The sequence below is a fragment of the Alexandromys fortis genome, unplaced genomic scaffold (genome assembly GCF_014885135.2).
Source record: "Alexandromys fortis isolate MF-2015 unplaced genomic scaffold, M_Fortis_MF-2015_v1.1 scaffold_56, whole genome shotgun sequence".
Classification (NCBI taxonomy): Eukaryota; Metazoa; Chordata; class Mammalia; order Rodentia; family Cricetidae; genus Alexandromys; species Alexandromys fortis.
In genome coordinates this window covers 5,507,249-5,531,797 of record NW_026067935.1, presented here as the reverse complement: position 1 = coordinate 5,531,797, position 24,549 = coordinate 5,507,249, and the positions used below count along the sequence as shown (strand labels likewise).

Here is a 24,549-nt window from a genome sequence, read left to right as displayed (position 1 = left end):
GCTAACCCTTAACTCCATATTTTGATATATTTGGGCTAAACAAAATTTCTAACTAGATACACTTGTTTCTCTTGACTTGGAAAATTCAAATTCAGGAGCCCACATGTGACTCCTCCCATTTCCGGCTCACATCCAGTTCTGGCCCCTCCCTTTTGTTATCTTTTACCTTGGATAAACTGTCTTTTTTTTGTTTGGTCTTCCATTTCTTCTCTGACCAGGCCAGACCCTGCCTCCAACCTCCACCTCCAGTGGGTAACTCCACAGAGCTTGAATCAAGAGGTACCCACTTGCTGGTCAAATGACTGGGTACTTCTCTCAGCCCAGCACCCACCCGGGAGGGTCTCGGGCCTTCCAGCACAGACAGAGAAGAGTCACTGCAGGACGCCAGAGGAGCTAGAATGAGAGCCAGCGGCAGGAGAGAAACCCAGCCGGACAGAGTCCTGCCGCCCCGCCTACTTACCTGGCTGCGCAACTGGTAGATGATGGGCACCAGCAGCAGGAGGCCGCCCAGTCCCAGCAGCACGTACTGCGCATAGTGAAGCACCTGGGGCATCAGCACGAGCTGCGTGTAGAACGTGCTCAGGGGCTTGCCGCCCATGGCCCCGCTCTGCAGAGGGATGGATGAGCTAGTGAGGAGGGCCAGGCTGCACACAGCATCTCCCGGAACCCTCCCTTGTGTCTCGCCCCTCCCAAACTCAGACCAAAGAGTCCCAGAGCCCGGTTGCTTCAAGTTCAAGAAGAACTACATTTCCCAGCTGCCTTTGCTGTTCGCAGACCGATGTGATGAGGCACTGGCCAATCAACGGGAGGTATATCTGACCCCAAAGGCCCCCCCCCCCCCAAGATTCATCTCTTTCGCCAGTTAGAACCTAAAATTAGGACCTAAAGGGTCACGAGAAAGATCAACTGGCCTGGTGCCGAACTCCAGCACCGCCGCAGACAAAGAAGTGACCCTGATGAGAGGCGGGGGAAGGGGATGTTAGCAAACCCTGGAGATGGTTCAGTGGTTTAAAAGCACGGGCTGCTCTTCCAGGAAGCCCAGGCTCCTTTCCCAGCACCCACTTGCTGGCCCACAACCACCTGCAATTGCTGTTCCAAGGGGTCTGATGCTCTTTTCGGCCTCTGTGGGTACCAGGCTTTCTTGTGGAATACACACATACATACATGTAGGCTAAACTTCCATATGAATAACTACATTCAGGTGCCAGAAGTTAAGCTAACATGAGCATCAAAGTGAAATAAAATAAATAAGCCAGGCCCGCACTTCTCTCCACCTGCCTCACACACACACAGGCCCCACGCCCAGACTCCCTGCGGCCCGCAGAGCCCTCACCTGCTCAAACCACAGCAGGGGCAGGACCACGGGCTCAATCTTCCCTGTTTGCCTAGAGAGAAGAGGACACAAGGTGAGTGACGAAGGGTGTTGAGTCGCTCAGTAGAGCCTTTAGTTGTGTGCCAGGCCTTGTTCAATCAGCAACACCTCACAAAATGGGAGAGAAAGATGTAGCGGGAGCTTTGAAAGCAAGTTCAAGAACAGTCTGGGCTACATAAAACCCTGGTTCTAATTAATTAATTGGCGTGGCAAGAGTCAGCAGGTAATGGTGTTGGCCACCAAGCCTGATGACCTGAGTTCCATGCCCAGGTCCCACAAGGTGGAAGGAGAGAACACACTCCCAAAAGTTGTCCTGACCTCCACGTGTGCATTGTAGCATATGCCTGTACCCTCCCCCCACCATAATAAATACATTAAAAAAAAAAAAACAATGAATCTCACCCCACAGAAGCCTGGGTGGTTGTGTTTACAGCTGTCTACAGCTGAACTTGATCCCCACCACACAGGTCTAGATCCAGCAAGTACTTTCACATACCCCAGAGGCTAGAGGAGAAACCTTCGCAGGGCTGGAGAATGGTGCACTGGGTAACACTTTTGCTGTTCAAGTATATGAACCTGAGGTCAGATCCCGGAACCCAGATCGAAAGCTGTGTGTGGCTCTGAGCCACTGACCCCAGGGCTGAGAGGGGTAGAGACAGGGCTGGCTGGGGCTTCAGTGGGAAACCCTGTCTCGAGGGAAGAAAGTGTGTGTGAAACACACACGCACACACAGGTCATAGCCCCAAGAGCTGGCAGGCCTGAGCAGATTGCACCCTGAAGCTGAAGCTGAGGGGAAAGGGTTTAGCAATAACACAGCACTAGACTTCAGTTCCTTACTGTGACAGCTACGGCCAGAAGCTGACGATGCGGAGGGTGCTGGGGACAGGGGACAAAGAACTCCAATTCCTGCCACCTCTCCATAAATCTGTGAAGATTCTAAAGAGTATTTTAGTCAGTGGAACAGATCAGTGTTTGGAAGCTGGCCTCAGGAGCTCAAGTCAGCCCACTTTGGCCTCCAGTTTCAAGAGCCTGGGTGAGCCAGATCTAGGGCTGCAGGTCCAAGTTCAAGGCTACGATGGCTACAGAGTGAGTTCAAGAGGAGCCTGGGCCATTTAGCGAGACCCTGTGTCAAAATAAAAGCTGAAAAGAGGGCTGGCGGTATAACTCAGTGAGAGAGTGCTTTTCCAGCAACGAAGAGGAGGTGCGTGCATGTGCGTGCGTGTGTGTGTGTGTGTGTGTGTGTGTGTGTGTGTGCTCGCGCTGGAGTCTAGCTGGGTCAGGGTTTCCTGGCCTCAGTTTCCTCAACAGAAGGTCAGAGCTGGGTTCTGAGTATGAGACCTGGAGGTCGTGCTGAGGAAGAGCCCATCTCTTCCTCAATCACAGCCTTCTAAGTGGTCCCCAGGCCTTGGGTCTCTGACCCTGGGCGTGATCAGCTCCAAGGCTGGACTCTATTACCAAGTCTCTACCTGGCAAACGTGGAACGTGGCAGGAGCCTTCACAGTGTCAGTCTGTGCACAAAGTTAAAGTAAATCCAGGGAATGATGGTTTAGGGCACTGACTGCTCTTCCAGAAGACCCAGGCCTTCTCAGTGCTTAGCACCCACATAGTGGCTCACAACTGTCTGCAACTCCAGTTCCCTGGGACCCCACGCCCTCTTGTGGCCTCTGTGGGAACTGCACATACGTGGTGCACAGACATGCAAGCAGGCGACTATTCTATTGCAATCTTTGTAGTCTACTCCAGAAGAGGAAGACAGTTTGGGTTGACCAATCTGGCTGATGGAGAAGAGATCTTAGGAAAGGGGGAATGAAGGAGTGTCAGGGTGCAGGCTGGGTCTCCATCCAGAGCAAAGACGTTGTCATAGGGAAGACAGAAGTGGATGGACCTTTGCCTTGTCCCATGCCTTGCATTTGCCAATGCATGGAGCCTCCTGGTCCCTGATGCCTTCAGAAGCTGCGACTCCAACCTACTCACCCAATGCCCTTGACAGACTTGATGAAGAGGCTCAGCTGCAGCTTCACAGAACAGTTCATGGGGATCCCAGTGACCTGGAGCCAAAAACAGTGAGGAGAGCGGTAAGTCCATGGAGCCCATGGGGCTGGAGAGATGACTCTGAGGTTACAAGCACTGGCTGCTTTTCCAAAGGTCCTGAGTTCAATTCCCAGCAACCACATGGTGGCTCACAACCATCTGTAATGAGATCTGGTGCCCTCTTCTGGTGTGTGTATACACAATAAATCTTAAAACAACAACAACAACAACAACAACAAAAACCACGGAGGCCAGTTCCCAGCCTGCTCCAGTCCTGGGAGTCCTGGGGTCCTGAGGGACTTCTCCCCCACTTGAACAAGGCAACAGGCTGGGGCAGTCACCTTTCTAGAAATTTCCCACGCATGCTTGACAAAGGGATAGGACACCTGCCATCTCAAGGTCCCCTTGTCACCAAAGAGGTGATCTCCATCTGGATTTTTGTTTTTCAAGAAGTGTTTCTCTGTAGCTTTGGGTGCCCTGGAACTTGCTCTGTAGACCAGGCTGGCCTCAAACTCACAGAGATCTGCCAACCTCTGCCTCCTGAGTGCTGGGATTAAAGCCTTGTGCCACCCCTGCCCAGCTTGTTTTGAGACAGAATTTCACACAGCCCAGGCTAGAACCCAGCTGGCTACGTAACCAAGGATGATCCTGAACTCCGCACCTCCCTGCCTCCACCTTCTGGGGGCTGGCTCATGCCTAACTTTACACAGTGCTGGGATGGAGCCCAGGGCTTTGTGGGTGCTGGGCAAGTACTCCACCTACTGAGCTTAAATTCCCGCCCTCACACAGCTTCCTCAGACAGTGACTCCCGAGTGTGGGGCATGCAGTAAGGATGGCTTTTTCTTTTCTTTTTATTTTGTTTTTTGAGACAGAGTTTCTCTGTAGCTTTAGAGCCTGTCTTAGAACTAGCTTTTGTAGATCAGGCTGGCCTCGAACTCACAGAGATCCTCCTGCCTCTGCCTCCTCAGTGGTGGGATTAAAGGCATGCACCACCACTGCCTGGCTAGTATGGCTTTTTCAATCTGTTTACATTTCCCACTGGCTCAGAAGCTTAGCACAGGGCCCGATCCAGGGTGAATAGGGTTAAGTGCACAGCAGCTTGCGACCTTTTCTCTTGAGATGCAATAATGCAGGATCTGCCACTTCCTAGCCGAGGCGGCAGCAAAGCGCTTCCTGCACAAGGCGCTATTTTAAAACGCGATGCTTAAAAATCATCATACAAATAATCACCAGGAGAACTGACGCCCTCGTCACTTCACTCAGGGAGAAAATTCTAGAACAACATGAGAGAAGCTTGGTGAAGAGGCCTCGGTGTGAGGTTCCAACTTTGGGATGGGGCCCTGTGCAGACGGTTTGCTGAGACTGCAGCAAACCATGCGACTCTTGCACGGATGACCGAAGCCGAGGGCCACCTCTCCAGTCACAGCCACCCACAGCAGAGGGCAAGGACATCATTGCCTTTCCTTTGAGTCCAGCGCACCCAGGTCCCTCCTGTCCCCAGGGCAAAGGGGACTGGGCAAAGGCCTCCAGAAACTGGATATGGCTTTCAGACAGAGGTGCGGGGATCCTAACCCTGCATACAGCTTCACCGTGGGTGGGCTGAGCAACCCTCCCCGGGAACTCTGCCAGGTTGGGTGCCCAGTGTCAGTCTTGGAACCTGAGTTCCAGGGGTCCCCACTCCCTAAGCTAGGGTGTTGGCCTCACTGTGCCACACCCATTTGCTTAGACAGTTAATACTAGGCACCTGTGTCTTTGGGAGTCTGGAGCATGGATCCAGGGGCCCACCGGACAGGTCCCCAGTCAACACCCAGGCCCCTATCCCCAGGGGCTTTCTTGACATAAAATATTTCCTGTATGTCAGGTTTCTGGCTGGGGAGCTAGACATCAGACAACTTCCTCCCACGTCCCCATCCTTCCTCTGCAATAGCCCTCGGCTGTGAGCTAGGTGTGAAGACACACTTAGAAGCTGAGGCAGGAGGATTGCAAGTTGAAGCCCAGATGAAGGCCTAGCTAGAACCAGAGCACCTCACGTGTGAGAGGCCCAGGCTTCCATCACCATCCAGTAAAACAAAAAGGTTTTCACAAAATGCCTTCAGGGCGTCATGGGTGTCTGTGTAAGACAGGGATCCTGAGACTCCCCAAGGTAATGGTAAGGACAGCAGCCTGACTGGACACATCCTACAGTACCCAGAGGCAGAGAGAAGGGCTGTGCATACCAGAGAGGGCCTGTGTCTGAGAGTCACCCTCCTGGCCCTGGCTAGTGGATACAAGTTAACACAGGACAAATTCCCCACATGATTTCTCTGTGAGACATTGTGGCTCACACTGATGTCTTGAAATCTTTAGTGTCTTGACACTGTCAAGGGTATCTCTGGTGCAGGAGACATTCCAGCTGATATTTCTTAATTAATTTACCACCATATATCTTTTTTATAGGCCCCAATAAAAAAGTAATGACATCACTGAACTATGGAATTGGGGACCTTTGATGGCTCGAAGTTCTAGAAGTCACCACTGTGGAAGGAACTGGGCTCCCCTACCCAAGTCTGAGCCAGCTGTGTTGGGGGGGAGGGGTGATGAGAGGGAAGAGGAGCATGCAGCAACCCACAAGAACCAGCCCCAGACTCTAGCGGGGCACAGGCCTTACCGGATGAATGTCCAGGAACAAGGAATGCTCTTTTGGGTCAGGGTTCAGACCAAGCACAGCTTCGGAGAGCACAGGGTCCGCACTGTAGAAGTGAGGGTGTGACAGGAACAGGGGTGCGCCTGGAGGGGGAGAGAGACAGGGTCGGAAGACTGGCTGGGTACCAGACTTGCAGGACAAGGAAGGAAAGAGACCCACAGTCAGTAGGGGCATTCACAAGATGTGACATTGGTGACCAGGCAGGGAGAACCCCTTTTTTCACTGCATAAAGAAGTTGGGCACAGGTCACGAGGAGGGTGGATGGAGCCAGGGTGGCTGATTCAGTGGCAGGGGTGGGTGGAGGAGGGGAGAGGGCAGCTGCCACCGAGCGAGGGAAAGGCATGCCAGGTAGGAGTGTGGCAGAGGTGAGAGCAAGGAGGCCCTGGGGCCAGAGGTACAAGAGGGAATCATGGAAGATGAAAATGGAAAGGAAAATCAGGGTCACATGAATTTGAGAGGGGAAGCTGCGTCTGAATGCTAAGTCAGACACACGAGCTGCTTTTGCAGGCATCATAGCTCAGGGGTGCACATGGGCGGGTCTCTGACATCACAGGAGGTAAGGGGACAGGCCTGGTGAGAGATTCCCATCCGGGACCCTGAGACAGGACCTCACCACCAATACAGCCATCCCAGGACAAGGGCCCGATGTGTGAGTTACTAGTTACATAGGGTGTCTGAATTCTTTATGGTGCTCTGTTGACTTTGAGTTTTTTGAATGCTGATCAGTGAACAGCAGCTGCCGAGAGACACTAGATTATGGAAGGGACTGCTGGACGAAATCAGCCTATATGCCTCAAAGACATGTTGACCTCAGAATGGAAACCGGGATATATGTTACGGTGGGGAAGAGGTTTTGCTTTTGTTCCTTCAGGATACCATCAAAATCGATAAAGATTAGATTGGAACAGCAGAGACCTCTTGATTAGGAGAGGCAATAGCTCATCAAAGAGCAAGGCCATTCAACCTGCCAAACAGGGAGACTCCCTAAAGCTAAGTTGAGGCAGGGTTTTGTTTTTGTCTTTCCAGGAGAATAAAAACATCCAACTAAGGACTCTGAAGCCCACAGGACAAATGAGACTTCTGAAGAAGGAGGAATCACACAGAGAAAATGCCCCAGGAAAGAGCAAACTGTCCTAATGGTATAGCACACTTCCAACAGGGTAAAGACCTCATAAATCTTCCCAAATGTTTGTCTTTACTGTTCTCTACAGACATATAAGGCAAATGGCCTTTTTGTAGTTATAATTCAATTAAAAATTAAAGATGACCTTGGAATTGGAATGTGGCTCTCTCCTTTTCTAAACCCAAGTATGCTTTTTAAAGAAAAATCCAAAATCTCTGTCTCATGTCAAAGAAACACCTGGTATGGATAACAGAAAAACAAACATTAGGGACTATTCTATTGCCACTAATCTCATACTCCTTAGGTTTTATTTTGGCTCTCTAAAACTTTTCTTAAGGTATAAATATCTCAAAATTCATAAGATTAATATATTAATTATATATATATAATATATATATATCTGTCAATAATATGGTATTGGAGAAAACTAAGCAAAAGAGATTAGAGTCTAGGAACTCATTCTGAAAAGAAAAAATGATATAGGATTGATAGGTTAAAAGGGTAGATTACTGTATCTGCTTTTAAAGTAAAAAAGTAAATACTAGTCTCAAACAGTTTACATGGGTATGGATTTTGTATTTTTACACAAATTTAAGGTTATTTTTGTTATACTGTACTATATGTTTCCATGTTTTGTTCAAGATATTGTACCTATGAAGCTCATTTAAAAATGTAACGTAGGGGCTGGAGAGATGGCTCAGTGGTTTAGAGCACCGTCTGCTCTTCCAGAGGTCCTGAGTTCAATTCCCAGCAACCACATGGTGGCTTACAACCATCTGTAATGAGATCTGGCGCCCATACATGGAGGCAGAATGTTGTATACATAATAAATAAATAAATCTTTATAAAAAAAAAATAAAAATGTAACGTAGAGTTCTAGTCCTTGAAAACTATTAGGACAATAAAGAAATACAGAGGTAGTCATCTATAACAATCAAACTTATAGTCATGTTAGGTATATTTTCAAGGTCAATCAGAGACATATTTCAAATAGACAGATGGTCTTCAAACACTTCAGAGACCAGCAGAATATGACACTTTAATATTTTAATAACATAACGCTTTCCATAACAGTGAGACATGTCTGCTTTTGGCAGCACCAATTTATTTAAAAAAAAAAAAGATGATGGGTATTGAAGAAACTCCATATGGAATTTGCTTTCACTGTAGGAAAGTTTTCTGTTTGGCAAGAAACTGCTCTTGTCTTGACTGCTGACAGTATGCTGTCCAAATTAGACAAGCAAAACACAAAAGATGGCAACTGTCCAACTTTGCCAAGATGAGATAGGACAGTCCTTCAAAATTCCTGCTTCCCAGAAAAGTCTGTCAGCTATTCTAGGCCTGTAGGCCGAAGATGGATGCCCCAGCATTGCAGAGGAACCTTGGGTGACTGTCTCAGCAGCCAGCGGTTTCTGTCCATTTCTATAGTTTTAGAAGTTGTTGGTTCTACACTTCTTGTTTGCTCAGGTAGTATTATATCCTTCTCAGGTCTCTGACAGAGTTGAAGACAAAACAGTTATAGCTACAGTTTTCCTCGTTACCAAATTCAGAAAAGAAACTCACAAAAGGAAGTATAAAATGTATAAGCTTGAGATTCATAAAGTTTAAATTGTTTATCTAAGAAAATGCTTTGAGGAGAAAAAAAGATAGTTTTGGGTTGGTAATACAAGTTATGATATAAGTGGTTTAGGTATAAAACTTTGAACTCATTAATTTAAGATAGATAATAATTTCTCTAAATTTGCCAAATACAAATGGACTGGATATTGTAAATGAAATTCTTACCTGATAATTGTTCTTTTTTTATATAGTTTTACTATGTTAGAGTTAAAACCTTTTCTTTTTTATTTATACAAAAGTGGGAAATGTTGCAAGATATTTGAGTGCATTGTACATAGGTATGTCACTGTGACTGGTTTAATTAAAAACTAAATGGCCAAAAGCTAGGCCGGAGGTATAGGCAGGACTTCTGGGCAGAGAGAGCTCTGGGGAAAAAGAAGAAGGCGCTGCCAGCCGGGCACAGAGGAAGCAGGACATGCAGGAGGAGAGGTAAAAACCACAAGCCATGTGACATCATGTAGACTAGAAACGGGTTATTTGAAGTTGTAAGAGTTAGTTAGGGGGTGCTGGAGAGATGGCTCAGTGGTTAAGAGCATTGCCTGCTCCTCCAAAGGTCCTGAGTTCAATTCCCAGCAACCACATGGTGGCTCACAACCATCTATAATGAGATCTGGTGCCCTCTTCTGGCATACAAACATACATGGAAGGAATGTTGTATACATAATAAATAAATAAATCTTAAAAAAAAAAAAGAGTTAGTTAGGGTGCTGGAGAGATAGCTCAGTGGTTAAGAACACTGGCTGCTCTTCCAGAGGTCCTGAGTTCAATTCCCAGCAACCACATTGTGGCTTAGAACCATCTTTAATGAGATCTGGTGCCTGCTTCTGGCATGCAGTCGTATACATGCAGAAAGAACATTGTATATGGAATAAATAAATGAATCTTTAAAAAAAGAAAGAGTTAGAAACAAGCCTAAGCGAAGACCAAGCTTTTATAATTAATAAGAAGCCTCTGTGTCATTACTTGATAACTGGTTGATGACAGAGGACTCATTACGGTGGAGAACAGGAGTCCCTGAGAATCCAGGAGAGCCCACAGACCCTGTAAGGTCACCCAGTCTTGCCTTCAGCTTGGAAAATCCCGTCTCCATCCCTCCGATCCACTCTGAAAGGAGACACCAGCAAACACCAGAACCCCATTTCTACAGGAGGGACACCGTGGATCCTGCCACCTAGCCACACCTGGAAGGCACAGATTCCAGCAGGGTGTCATGGCTGCCGACACCGCCTGCTGCAGATGGCACACCCATGTGGCTTTCTAACAGCAGGTGTGCTTCATCTTCCTTTTTTATTTTCAAACACCCTCAGAGAGACGCACCCAGGCAATAAGTATAATTAATTTATAGCTTTATGATCCATGTATCCAGACTTAATTGCTTAGGATTACCCCAGTTGTGATTAAGGGACACTCCAGGAAAGGTCCCAAGACAGGGAGATGACACACGGGGAGTCCTGAGTCCAAGGAATTCTCGTGACCCAGAAGGGGAAACCTATGCGCATTCTTTATCGCCAGATAAAATGCCACAGAAAGGTGGACTCAGTCGGGTGCACCCTCACAGCATGTGCACGAATGTTCTAGAAGCACCCTTGTAATAGCGGAATGCCACGAGATAGCTCCGTGAGCCGGGAAGGGGTAGGGCAAGCGGAGCATAGTTCCACAACAAGCCAGAGGCCAAATTCAACCACCCACCGTCCTGCAGATGGACCTTATGGATGCGGTAGGGGCGGCATTAGGGAGTGAGGGGGAAAGAACACACAGCGTGACTCCATCTACATGAAGACTGGTGTGAGGCAGAGAGCCTGGAGACCAAAAGTCAGGCAGTGGGCAAGAGGAGCGGGAAACACTGCGCCCTACAAGGTCTGCCTCTTCGTGGGGTTGCTGTTGGCCACATGGCTGTGCTCCCTTTGCAGACTTCAAACTGCTTAGACCACTTAAGTCACCCCCTCCCCGTCCTTGTTTTTCTCCCGTTTAAAAAAGTAAGTGTTGGGGGTCGGGAAAATGGCTCAGTCAGTGAAGTGTCTCCTGCGCAAGCCTGAGGACCTGAGTTCAGGTCCCCAGCACTCGCACTGAAAGCCAGACGTGGCAGCACAGATCTGTAACCTCAGCACTGGGAGGCAGAGGCAGGTGAATCCCTAGAGCCCGCCAGGTCACAGATTAGTGAGAGCATCTGTCTCAAAAACTAAATAAATAGAGAGTGATTGAGGAAGACACCCAGCTCTGGCCTCCTTGCGTGCTCCTGCAAACACATGCTTGTACCCACACTCCCCTCGGGGAAAAAAAAGCGAAAGAACAAGCTACAGACACGGTACACTTAGACCCTCTGGCACATCTGAAATTCTGTCCCTTTCAACAGAGCTCTACGGGGCTGTCAGGATGTCGCTGCTCCTGTGGTGTGGTCTCGGTGACTAACTGGAGCAAGCTCTGGGACCGAGCACCAAGAGGAAGCCAGAGCTGGGGTTGTGGATACAGCTTCCTGCCCACAGGAAAGTCCTGTAGGGCTCTGCCCCGGAAACTTGAATCCCATGAACCGACACGTGCTGCAGTCAGGCCAGGCAGCTGCCGCAGCCGGCCCCAGACGTCTGTGCAGCAGGTGGCCTGGTGGGCTCTGTCTAACAAGGGGAACTTGTGGACTAGGATCCACCATTCCCTCACTTCTCTTCTTCCTGCCTCACAGCAGTATCCCCAGAGCCCGCTTCTCTAGCTACAAGACAGCGTTCCACCCAAACAGGCTCTGAAAGTCAGACCCAGTCAGAGAGAGGTTGTGTCCCACCAACCAGGTCCCCACCCTGCCTCAGGCCTTCCTGTTTCTGTCTGTGCCTAGCTCAACACTTTGTGAACAATGACTATAAGGCTGGGCATCCTGGATGGGGGAGGGGGCAAGGCACAAGGTTTGCAGTCCAGGGAGGGGGCAGGCAGGGAAGGGTTAAATAACTCAATAGCCCCAAGCAGGCACTAGGAAGGCCCTAAGAGAATGCACAGAGTGGGCCAAAGAGGACAGAAGATCAGGGAGGGCCTCTGAGAGGATATGAACAGAGGAAGCTTTTCATTTTAATTTGATTCACATCTGGTGCAACGTGAGCTGGCGAGGGACAGAGCGGACCACAGTAGCAGACGGGGAAGAAGCTGGGGAGGAAGGAGAAAGAATGTGCGTGCGGAGGGACCTGGAGCTGCCTAGGCCTGACCAGCAGGTGAGGGGTGAGGGGGTGTGGCCTGGAGCTGACACCCAGGTATCCAAACAGAGCAACAGAGGTGGGCATAGCAGGGTCTGGCACACGATTAGGACTCAGAGCGGACGCCAGGGGACACAGCCAGCACCAAGATTCACACACCAGGCTCGGCTGAAGAGGAGAGTTTTACACAACACCAGAACCGTCAGTTGGACTCTGCCAAGCTGTTGCTTCTCTGCAGGTGAACGGCCCCAGGGGTGCTCCCACCCACATCCCAGTGGGCAAAGGAATCACAGCCGCAGCCACCAGGCTAAAGATCGGCTGTCGCTCAGACTCTAGTCTCACAGTGGCCCCCAGCCAGGCAGTCTCTGGGGTCCTGAAAACATGAGCTGGGCAGAGGAGGAGGGTACAGAATGAAGCGTTTTGGCGGAGCTGGTGTCAGGGTACGTGCCTACCATCCCAGTGCTCAGACGGCAGGGGCAGGAAGGATGCCAAGTTAAAAGCGAACTTGGGCCATACTGTACTACCTGGTCTCAAACTGGATACTAGGTTGAAAGGAAGGGGCCCCAAGCTAAGGAGTGTGGTGCCTCCAGAAACAGCAAGGGGATGAGGGCAGACTCTTCTCCATGGGCAAGAAACAATGCCCACTGTTGGGATCTTAACCTCAGGGCTGGCCCCTTCGGACTTGGGAATGATAAAGCCCGCGGCTAATGAGAGCTGGTGGGACATTTATCAGGGTGGCATTATCTCTAGCTCCCTATCTGTAGCACTGAGCTCATCAGCGGTGCAGAGACCAGAGATTAATGGGACTGCAAGCTGGCAGCAGATAAAATCCTGGTGCCACCCTCTCGCCCCAGTCTGGAGGCAGGGAAGCAGTGCGGAAGACACTTACCAAACCTGCAGGTGCTGACGTTCTGAATGCCAGACTCGAGGCACGGACAGAAGCCTTCATTGGGTGGGTAGACGGACCCATTAGCAAACAAAGTCTTGGGGGCCGTGAAGCGATAGGTGGGGATGCCTTCAAACACCCCTGAATTGTGGTAGGTGAGCTTCATGGACCTGCAGGGAGGAGGCAGTAACTATTCCCTTAGTGCTCAACTTAGCAGGAGAACCAGGGGCTCATAGTCATTCTTGGCTACACAGCAAGTTCAAGGCCAGCCTAGATGATATGACACTCTGTCGCAAAAAAAATCAAAATAAAATAATAATAATAATAATAACAACAATAAAACGTTGTGAGCAAAGTTGCACCTACACTGCCCACCTGGTAAATTTTCTCCTTGTTCCCCAGACAATAAAGAAAGCCAGCACTGCACTGTCCGGGTGCACTAGGTGCGGTCCCCTGAGGTAATCTCACGTTTACAGAGCCCCTGTCCATTCACAGTGAAATGCCATTCTCTCCCCTCTCTCTTCAAGACAGGGTTTCTCTATGGCTGTCCTGGAACGTGCTCATAGACCAGGCTGGCCTCGAACTCACAGAGATCCACCTGCCTCTGCCTCCTGAGTGCTGGGATTAAAGGTGTGCGCCACCACCGCCCGGCACCATGCTCTCTGGATAGGGACTGAAGCACAGAGGACTGGGGGACTAGGGCTTTGGGCAATGGTCTCCTGTGGATGCTGAGGAACAAGCAATCACCGGGGTCCCTACTGTCAACCTGTAGTAGGGTACCACCCCCAGCCTCCCTCACCCCTCCTGTCTCACTCCACCCACCAAGGGCCTCTGAGGTGCTGTTCAAACATACCCCTTCCTGCCCCAGGAACTTTGGAGCCCACCTCTCTCTCAGCCTGGAATAAACCCATACACATCAGACTTCAGCTCTCCGGGTCCCCCTTGCCCACCCTCACTCCTCTCTGTCCATTCACCCCATGGTCTAATCTCAATCACACTCCTGATTGGAAACAAGGATTGGGTGACCCACTCTGTCCATAGTCAGCACCACACACACACACACACACACACACACACACACACACACACACACATCTGCCCAATCCTCAAAACTAGGAGAGTCCAGAGCACTGGTGTGGTGGCTTACAGCTTTAATCCTAGGATTGGAGAGATGGTGGCAGGAGGATCTTTATCAGTTCCAGCAGCCAGGGCTACACAGCGAGACCCATCTCAAGACAAACAAGAGTCCAAATGGGATGAACTGCAAGAGGATAAGACACTGGATCTCTCTCTCTTTATGTAGCCCTGCAGTCTGTCTATGTAACCCTGAAACTCATTACATAGACCAGGCTGGCCTCAAACTCAAAGGGATCCACTTGCCTCTGCCTTGAGTGGTGAGATGAAAGGCGTGCGCCGCCACTGCCTGGCTGGCACCCAGATTTCTAAGACTTGATACTAAACAAAAGCTCTTCTCAGTAATGTTTAGAATAATATTTTAGATAAATAAAATAATCTAACAAATAAATAAATATTTTAGCCAAATAAAATATTATTTTCACACAGTGTGATGGTAAGTTTGGTCAATTTGACATATCTAGAATTTCCTGCAAAGAGGCTCTCAATAGGAGAGTGTCTAGATCAGGCTAGCCTATGAAACTGTCTTAATTCCCTTAATCGTTGTGGGAAGACCAAGTCCACAGTGGGTGGCACCATTCCCTAAATCTGGATCATGGGCTGTATGACAGTGGAGCCAGCTATCTGAGCCCTAGGCTCAGTTTAACTCTCTGCTCTTGTAAGTGAACTGACTAGCTGCCTGGAGTTTGGGCTTCAGTCCCCACGCCCACCCACAAGGATAGATAGTAACCTGAAATTACAAGCATGGTTTGTTTTTTATTTATGTGGCAGCACCAACTCAGAAGATCTTATCAGGTCGATGTTAAATTCCCTGATTTTGAACCTTGTGATTGTGTAAGAAAACATCTTTGTTTTTAAAGAACACCCCCTGAAGGGTTGATGGAAAGGGACCTGGCCTGCATCCCACTCTCAAGAGATTCCAGGAGAGAGCACACAGAGGAAGGGTGTGGAGCAATGGTTCCAAAGATGAGGAAAGGAGAAAACAGAGAGCAACTGGCTGCCATGTGGGTGAATGTACAAGAGTCCTGCGGTCAAGGGCTGCTCTCAGGCGTGCGACTGGATTGGGGAATTCTTTAAGAAGTGGGTCTATGCCTGGTTGTGGTGGTGCACGCCTCTAATCCCAGCACTTGTGGGAGGGAGAGGCCGGTGGATCTCTGTGAGTTCGAGGCCAGTCTCTCCTACAGGCTAGTTCTAGGACAGCCAAGGCCACACAGAGAGACCCTGTCTCGAAAACAAGCAAACCATGTGGGATCTAAAGGTAGGGCTTCAGGTCATTCAGGGTGGCCTTGACAGGGGCTGTGTGATCCCAGGCTCTTCCTCAGTTTCATGCTAAGCATCTTGCTCAGTCACAGGTTCATTAGAAGCACTAACCTGGCGGAACCCAGGGCTTCACGTAAACCAAGCAAGTGCTGCATGACCGAGCCACATCCCCGGGGCTCTCACCACATAGCACTGCCTGCAAGATCTTCAAAAGCATCTTGTGCCTGCACTGAAAGCTCAGAACCTGGGAGGGAAATGCATCTTTCCTTTCCCTTTGTCTCACAGGTATAGGTATCTATGTCATGGGTGTGTTTATATGTGTAAATGTGTGCACATGTGTGTGTTGTAGGCCAGACACCAACACTGGATTTCTTTTTCAGTCATTCTTCCACCTCTTTTTTGAGATGGTCTTGCCGTGAACCTGGAGCGCATCCATTCTGCCACGTTGGACAGCTTTCCAGCTCTCTCCCGCCTCCGCCTCCCCAATGCTGGGTTCCTAGGTAAACGCTGCTGCTAAGTTCTGAGGACTGAACTTAGGTTCTCTTGCTAATAGTGAATCCTTTACAGACCGAGCCTTCCCCAGCCCTGAGCCATCTCAATCACCTCTGTCACTGACAGAGGCCAAGCTGAAGATGTTTCCTCTAAGTCTGGAATCCTGTTTGGGGACTGGGGCATGACTGGGGGAAGAGCACTTACTTAGTGTATGTGAGGCTCCGGGTTCCATTATCAGCGCATGTGCACATGCACACAAACACACACACACGTGCACATACACAAAAATGGGCTGGAGAGATGGCTCAATGGTTAAGGGCACTTACAGCTCTTCTAGGAAGACTTAAGTTCGGTTCCCAGCCCCCACGCTGGGCAGCTCACAACCCACCTATAACACAAGCTCCAGGTGATCTGACACCTTCTTCTGGCCTCCACAAGCACCCACGTGCATGCACACAGACCCACACAGATACACATAGTTAAAAAATAGCAATACATTTTTAAAAGTAACACAGCTCTGCTTTGGAAAGCGCCCAATGGGACACGAGCACCGAGGCACAGACTTTGCTCACCCATCATGGCTGTGCTCACACCTGGCACGGAGCACAGTTGCCTGTGTTAGCTGGAGAGGCAGAGGGCTCAAAGGTCAACCCGATGAATTCCCAGGCCAAGGTCACCTCCAGCGTGGCCAGAATGGAACACCAGCTAGGGCACCACTCGGGAATGAGCCCAGAGACCCACCACGTCTCCCCAGGCCACAGTTGGGACCCTAGGATGGTGGAGCACAAGCTACAAGGCCCCAGCACATCTCTGAGGCAGGGTTGTTGGAAATTGGTAGACTGAGCAGGAACTGCACCCAGCAGTCAGAGATCTAGGCTCCTGGAGACCCCAGGCCTCCAGCTCTACTTCACAGTTAGCCTCAGACCTTGATCTTTTCCTGCCATTGCCCCCCATCGCCACCCTCAGCAGCCACGGGCTCACAGCCTCTCTGGGAAAAAGTCAGGCTACATGCTGCTTCCACTCTTGGACGCCAGCGGGGGTGGGAGGGGCGCTGTTTGGGGGAGGTTGATGACCCCTTAAGGTGCAACTCCTCAAGCAACCAAAATCCAAAATAAATCCCCTGCCCAGTCACCTCTGCCAGGTGTTTTGTCCCAGTGACAAGAAAAACTGAGCCATAGCACGCAGAGGGCCAGGCCCGCACTCCCTAGGAGCAGAAGAGGTAGGGAGTCCCCATGCGAGCGTTACCTGCAGGCCTCCGGGCTGAAGAATTCCAGTGACGACTGGGGTGTCATGAATGGTGCCCACATCTGCCCGGAAGTCCCGTTGATCATGTTGCACTGTTCCGAGTGCCAATAGTTGATCTGTGGGCGGACAGGACGAGATGCAGCCTGAGAGACAGCCGAGGCCTGCGCCTAATGCATGCCTCTGTGCAGATGTCGGCATACTCAACCCGGGCACAGAGCAGGCTGTGTAGACAGACCATCAAGCCCAGCTTCCTGCCCCCCCCCCAACCAGCGGAGCCTGAACACACAGCATTGTTGGGGACTCTGTTAAGTCATCTGTACAACGGGTCTTTCGCCCACATCTTCCTGCTCCCTCCCCCAAAAGTCAACATACACACCCTGCAAACAAGGGGAGCTGGGACATGCCAGCCAGGGGAGGTATTAAGGTGACAACAGGAACAGCTGAAGACCTAGAAATGGAATCCATCAGAGTGCCTACCTCTAATCAGGGAGGCTAGCGCTCCGAACCAATACTCAAGACAGCCAGAGTGGTGCATGCCCTAGAGCCCAGCGCTTGGGAGGCAGAGGTGGGAGGATCTCTTGTGAGTTTGAGACCAGCCTGGTCTGTATAGTGAGTTCCAGGCTAGTCAGGGCTATGCAGTGAGATCCTGTCTGCGAAACAAAAGAGTAAACCACGCGTGCACTTTCCACTTTTCTCTGCAGGGTGAGCTCTTCCGATCAGGCTTCTCACTGTAGAAGAAGCTGGCTGATGTGGACAGCACCCACTAAGAATGGTGGCTGCCTGGGTGTGGTGGCAAACACATCTATGATTTAAGCACTGGGGAGGCAATTGAGACGGGAGGATTGAAAGTTTGAAGCCAGCCTGGGATACAAAATGAGACCTTATTTCAAAATAAAAATTTAGCGGAGTGGTGGTGGCAGACGCTTTTAATCCCAGCACTTGGGAGGCAGAGGCAGGAGGATCTCTGTGAGTTTGAGGCCAGCCTGGGCTACAGCATGAGTTCTAGGATAGTTAGGGCTGTTACATAGTGAAACCCTGTCTCAAAAAATAAATAAATAAATAAATAAATAAATAAATAAATAAATAAATAAATAAATAAATAAATAAATAAATAAATGGAGGAGGGGGAGGAGGAGGAGGGTAGGACCAGTATGATGGCTCAGCAGGGAAAGCTTGCCTAGAATCCCCCAGTGAAGGGCTAATGGTAGAGTCTCTGCCTAGACTCCCCAAGGGAGGGCCTGGGAACAGAGTTCAGTGTTGGCATGCCTACAACAATCCCTCACTGAAGGACTGGGGGTGTGGCTCAGTGGCAGAGTCCCCGTGGAGGATGCACAAGGCCTGGGCTCCATCTTCAGTGACTGACAAACAATAACAATACAAAAACACAATATACACAAAGATGTCCTAAGGAGAAGAGCCAACTGCAAAGTAGCACACAACCGGATTTCTGTGTGTTCAAAGAAGGAAGGAAAACACATTTCTCTGGATACACAGAGGTGCGGTGGTGGGTAAAGGGCCAGGAAGCTGGTCCCACAAACAGCGCTGGGGGTTTCCGGGTGGGTCTAGGCAAGGTGCTGGGCCTCCATTGTCTTATCTTTATGGGAATGTCTTCCTGTCTGCCTTGTAAACGAGAACGCAAGGCAGAAGAGTGAAGAGTTCCCAGCAGAAGCTTTCAAGGGGCAGTTCCTGGACCTACGACGTCCCCGGGTGACCCTGACGCCCTCTCGAGAGCGCTTGCCGTCCCCCATTGTCCCCAATCTAGTCCCTGCTTCAGAAGATAGGGACTGTCTCCCCTCCGGCTCACCTTGCTGAGTCCATTCCATTTGTCCACCAGGTGAATCCTGCTGAAGTTCTGGACGCCCGTAAACACAGTGAAGACACCGGAGTCCGAGTCATTCATCTGTGGACAGGCGGAGAACAGCGCCCTTAGCCCGGGATTGGGGGCCCCGCCTGTTCTTCAGCTATGGACAGTTCCCCTCACTACCCCTCACTACTGACTCAGTGATGGGGACAGGACCCAGGGCCTTGTACATGCCGGGCAAGTGCTTGGCCACTGGACCACACCCCCAGCCTTTTTTTTAACTTCACATTTTGAGACAGGGTCTCACTAAATTGTCCAGGCTGGTTTTGAACTTGCCATGCTCCTGCCTCATACTCCCATGTACAGAAATGACAAGCCTACTCCATCTGACCCAGGACCTAACTAAGAATAAAAAGGGATTTAAGTGGGGAATGGTGGCACACATTTTAATCCCAGCACTCAGGGGGCAGAGGCAGGTGGATCTATGAGTTCAAGGCCAGCCTGGTCTACATAGTGAATTCCAGGGCAGCCATAGCTATATAGAAAGACCCTGTCTCAAAACAAAGAAAGAAAAAAAAGGGGGGGGATAAAGCACTTAATACAAATTCCCCAGGGGAAAGAATGCCACGGAAGGATCTAGAAGCTCAATGGAAGGGGCCAGCATGGAAGAATGGATCAGAGGTCACAGAAGCCAATAGCTCTGTTAATCCCAGATCGGCTAAGCGGAATGGCTGGGGAGCAGAACTTGGTGGAATGTGCTCTGTCTCCTCGCCTGTCCCCACAGGAGCCCCTATTCAAGAGTCCCAACTCAGCTGTGAGGAAGAATGGGAAGGACAGGCGCAGAAACAGGGCTTCACCCGGGGCTTCTGACACCGGGCATTCAACCTGCTGCCCTTAGTCCACCTTGTTACATGTCCACCACACGGGGTCCTCACCTGGTCACTGGAGATGCAGCGCCTTACCCATAGCCTGTTCTCCACAAGACTGTATATGTATTTCTATTTTACGTGTATGAAAGAGTCTTTCGCCTGCATGTTATGTCTACGCATGCAGTGTCTGAGAAAGCCAGAAGAGGGCGTCAGATCCAACTGGAGCTACAGATGGCTGTGAGCCACCTTGTGGGTGCTGGGAATAGAATCTGGGTCCTCTTGAAGAGCAGCCAGTGCTTTTAACCACTGAGCAGTAAATTTCATCTAAGCTCCGTACAACAGGTCCTGGAGGTGTGGGTGACTGGGTCACGCCACTGACCCTTACTTCAAGCCCATGTCATTCAGCAGACCCCCTCAGAAGAAAACTGAGCTGGAGCAGGGAGCCAGGGTCAGGGGTCAGGGGCCTCAGGTTATGGATGGTCAAGACTGAGAATAAGGGAGCACCTCTAAGTAGCACTTAACGGGTTATTTAAGGTATGTGTCTCGAGAATCCAGGCTTCCTCCAGCAAAGCCTCAAATTTCTAAGCTAAACCAGTCACGCACCCCTTGAACCAGATCAAGCCACACCTGAATGCAATAGTGGCATTTTCTGTTATATGAGCTGCCGATTTCCACAATTTTACTTAAGCTGGTTTGGGTTAGGGTCTTCACCCGACAGCTGTCTTTCACAGCAGTCTGTGTGACCGGAAGACACTTACCCCAACAAACAGGCCAAACTTGCCCTTGATGGGGAACATATCTGGGAAGTATTTGTTGATAAAATTCACGAAGGGATCATCGTAGCCCCACAGGATCTCACCAACCGTGCGGTTCATAAAGGCACGCTGGCCCATGGTGGCCAGCCCCAGGGTCATCATCAGCTTCAGGCCTGAGGACTTGTCTTCCATCATTACCGAACCCCCCTGCAAAGTCAAGGACATGGGGCTAGGGAGGTGGATATGTTTCCCTCCTCCACCTTCATCAGGTGTCAGGCAAAGAGCCCGGGCCCTCAATGTGGACCCTTCTCTGGTCCTTGTTGCCAGGGGTATTTTCCCAGGCAGGCACGAAGCTCAGGCCAGGCATTCAGAAGCCCTCCTCAGCCACTGTACCTGCAGAGCCACACCTGAGGCCTGGCAGGAGCCAATGAGGCACCAGGAGATGCTCTGCAGAGCTGGGACACAGAGAAGGAGGTCCCCAGGCTGTCCCTCAACCTGAGGGCAGCTGAGGCTGTTGCCAAGGTTAGGAGCAGGCCTGCCAGAGAAGAGGACCCGCAAAGCTCTGTTTACAACTAGGATGCCAACCCCACGCTACCAGCAACATGAGCCCAGAAAACGGAGCAAACTGAGACAGTCTCCCCAAACCCTGCAGTCCCCTGTTCTAGGTTTTTACCACAAGGTCTCAAGATGTAGTCCAGGTGGACTTGGAACTCAGCATCCTCCTTCCTCAGCCTCTTTGTGGGGATTCTAACCCACTTTTCATGTCTCCTTCCCACCTCAACCGGGAGTCCAGGACTTCCACTTCCCCCAGGGTCAAAGCACCCTGAGTGCAGCTGCAGATATAGTTTTTGTGTTTGCTTTCCTCTGCAGCATGCATCGGGGCCTTGGTTTTTCCAAAGGCCGCCCAACCAAAAGCCACTTTCCGTCTCCAGGGCAACACATAGCTGGACTTTCCGGGTATTTTCATTGGGCATGCTACGTTGCCCCCCCCCCCACAGGTCCCCTTCATTATCCGTAATCGACACAGAGTTTCTATTGTTTATTGGTGGGGTGCCATAGCTCATATATGGAGATCAAAGGATAACTTGTGGGAGTCCTGTGGGTCCTGGAGGTTATTAAACTCAACCCACAAGGGTTAGTGGCAGGCACCTTCTACCCACTGGGTCAGCCTGCTGGCCCAGCACGAACTGCTACTGTTTTTTAATACCACGTTCCAGATGTGGTGACCTTAGCACACCTTAGTCCCAGGCACTTGAGGTGGAGGCAGACAGATCTCCGCGAGTTCAAAGTCAGCCTGGTCTACATAATGAGTTGCGGGAGAGCCTGGGCTGCATAGTGAGGCTCTGTCTCAAGATAATGAAAATAAACAAACAAATAAATAAATAAAAATAAAAAACAAAAATTCTCCCTCCGGCCCCGTGGGTCTTGGGGACATCTCTGACAACAGACCTGGGGTTGACAGGCAGGGAGGCTGAGGGGCAAAGCCAGCCAGCAGCTAACATGAAAGCTAGTGTTTTTGACAGTTTCCTATGCCTGGGGCTGGGGCTGGGGAATCAAAAGAATCTTCCAAAAGGTATGAAAGTCAGACCATGGGGTCTGACCCTGGCCTGGTGGGGCTGGCCCAGCTGGTGTCTAGGACTTTGTCCTTGGGGAAGGGTCTCCGGGCCCCTCTCTCTCTTGCTTCCTCCCCAGGACAGCTGGGACTGCTCAGAGGTGAGTGGCTTCCAGCATGCACTGAGGTACTGATTCAGCAGCTCCCAACACAGTGTCCTCAATATGCTCTTCCCGACTCCCTCCTGCCTAGCCCACATGATCCTACCAAACTGGTCGCCAGTGGGGCTGACCTTCAGGCTTCATCAGGGACCACAATGGGGGTTCCAGAGTTTCAGAAGGGAAGTAAGGCAATGAGAAGAATAGGGTGGTCCTGAGAGCGGGGGAGAAAGCAGGGGAGGCGGGGGGTAGACACAAGGCCACAGCCTCACCAGGACCAGGATGTTAGGCAGTACGATGTAGTCACTCTCGGAGCCCCGGGACCTGTCGGGCTGGAAATGAAGGCTGCGGTGCTCCACGAAGGACACGGTGTCATTGTCGTTGAAGGTAATGTTGGCCTTATGTCTGTATTCCCTGTGGAGAGACATTGGATCAGCTGGGTGTGTGAAGCCATATGGAAGCTCCCATCAGCTCCCAGCACACCCTGACAGCCGGGGACCCCAGAGCGTCGGTGCGCTGGTGCCCAACAGCACCAAGGCCAGGTCCTTGAACCCACCCACAGTGGGTACTATCATCTTCATCTCACAGACGGGGAAACAGGCGTACAGAAGTAAAGCACCTTGATCAGGAGTGGAAGACCAAGCAGCCACTCTTGAGTCCATAGTTTCAACCATGAGAGCCCAGGACTGGGACATGTGCCACTGAATGCAAACACCTTTTGGGCCTCAGCTTTTGCATCGGTAGGGTGCACATCAGCAAGAGCACACCCATTGGGAACCAAGGAGAGAGTTGCCGGCAGGCAAGCCCTAGGCCCTACAGTACCGTAAGCTGGCTTCCTTGCTGTCCCCAGTGCCACCATTCTCCCACCTCAGGGCTTTTGTACTGTTCATCCTACCGTTCCAGGGCCACTGTCCCCTTCCATCCTTGAAGTCCCCCCTATAGGCCCCCTAAAACACAAGCCCCCCGTGCTCTCTGTCCCCTTTCTTATGTGCCATGTTAACTGGTTTCCTGCACCACTGCCTAACTCTCCTGACTCCATAGCAGTCATTTTGCCCCTTTTGTACCCTCTGTGCCCACCCGCCCCCATGAACACACACACACACACACACACACACACACACACACACACACGTTAGCACTCAGCCCAAGTCCACAGCATCACCTCCACCCACCACAGCCCCACCCCGCCCCGCCTGGCCCTCACCTGTAGACATAGGGTCCACGCTCCCGCACTACCGGCTTCTCGCCCTTTAGGATCTGGTCGGGGTTGACCACCTCGAAGAAGTAGATGGACAAATAGAAGGGGACGGGAATCTCCTTCCACATCGCAAAAGACAGGCTGCTGGGGTCTATGCGGACATTCTGTAGGGAGACACAGGGAGGCGCATGAGGAGGGGCTTCCCAACCTAAGGTTCACAGCAGCTGCCTGAGACTGGCCGCTGCCAAGGGCCCCAAAAGCACACCAGGAAAGAAAGGTGGCTGTGGTGGTCTGAATGAGAATGGCTCCCGTGGGCTTATGTATTTGTATGCTTAGTCCCAGCCGGTGAACTGTTTGAAAGATTAGGAGGTGTGGCCTTTTGGAGAAGGTAGGTTGCTAGGGGTGGGCTTTGAGACTTCAAAAGCCCACTCCACAGCCCAAAGCAGGGTGGTGGTGGTGGTGCTTGTCTTTAATCACGGGGCACTCGGGAGGCAGAAGCCGGAGGATCTCTTTGAATTCAAGGCCAGACTGGTCTACAGAGTGAGTTCCAGGACAGCCAGGGTTCGCAGAGAAAACCTGTCTAGAAAAACAAAACCAAACAAAAGCCTCCTCTAGGTCCAGGGTAGTCCTCCCTCTCTGCCCATGGATGTAAGGTCTCAGCTATTCCTTGAACACCATGCCCACATTACCTGCTGTCATGCTCCCCACCATGAGGAAATGGATTAAGCCTCTGAGGCTGTAAACAAGCCTCCAGTTAAATACTTTCTTTTCTAAGAGTTGCTTTGGTCATGGTATCTCTTCCCAGCAAAACAAACACTGGCTAAGACAGTGCTCTTCAGGGGAGGCGCTCTTAGGACTGGAGCCCTGCACGGGTAGCCGTGACTCGGTGGCATTTCCACTTCCATTCAGTCAGTCATTCATCCATTAAGCCATTCATTCATTCATTACATTCATTTCACTTTTCATTGTTTATTCCCTCATTCCTTTACTAATCCATTTGTTCCTTTATCGGCTCATTCCTTCCTTCCTTCACTCATTCCCTCATCAAGCATGCTATGAGCAACTACCCTTGACAGGTTAGGTTCCAGGAGTCGCAGACAGTGGGAACGAGACAGACTTGTCTGTCTCCAGCCTTGTGGGGCTTTTTACAGAATTAGGGAAACACAGGCTCTGTGCATTGGGGGGGGGGGGGGGGGGGGG

At 50.8% G+C, this 24,549-nt stretch overlaps 1 protein-coding gene across 3 annotated transcripts in view; it reads right to left on the bottom strand.

The window, feature by feature from the left end:
- The window catches only part of Scarb1 (scavenger receptor class B member 1), a 66,692-nt gene that overhangs the window by 5,739 nt on the left and 36,404 nt on the right, over positions 1 to 24,549 (bottom strand). For all 3 annotated transcript variants that reach the window (XM_050146274.1, XM_050146273.1, XM_050146275.1), the window contains 10 exons: positions 23,356 to 23,513; positions 22,424 to 22,565; positions 20,445 to 20,648; positions 18,821 to 18,916; positions 17,017 to 17,132; positions 12,889 to 13,055; positions 6,051 to 6,169; positions 3,347 to 3,420; positions 1,334 to 1,385; positions 461 to 607 (listed from right to left, as the gene is read on the bottom strand). In XM_050146274.1, coding sequence (XP_050002231.1) covers positions 461 to 607; positions 1,334 to 1,385; positions 3,347 to 3,420; positions 6,051 to 6,169; positions 12,889 to 13,055; positions 17,017 to 17,132; positions 18,821 to 18,916; positions 20,445 to 20,648; positions 22,424 to 22,565; positions 23,356 to 23,513 — 1,275 coding nt within the window. The remainder of the gene's footprint in view (positions 1 to 460; positions 608 to 1,333; positions 1,386 to 3,346; positions 3,421 to 6,050; positions 6,170 to 12,888; positions 13,056 to 17,016; positions 17,133 to 18,820; positions 18,917 to 20,444; positions 20,649 to 22,423; positions 22,566 to 23,355; positions 23,514 to 24,549) is intronic.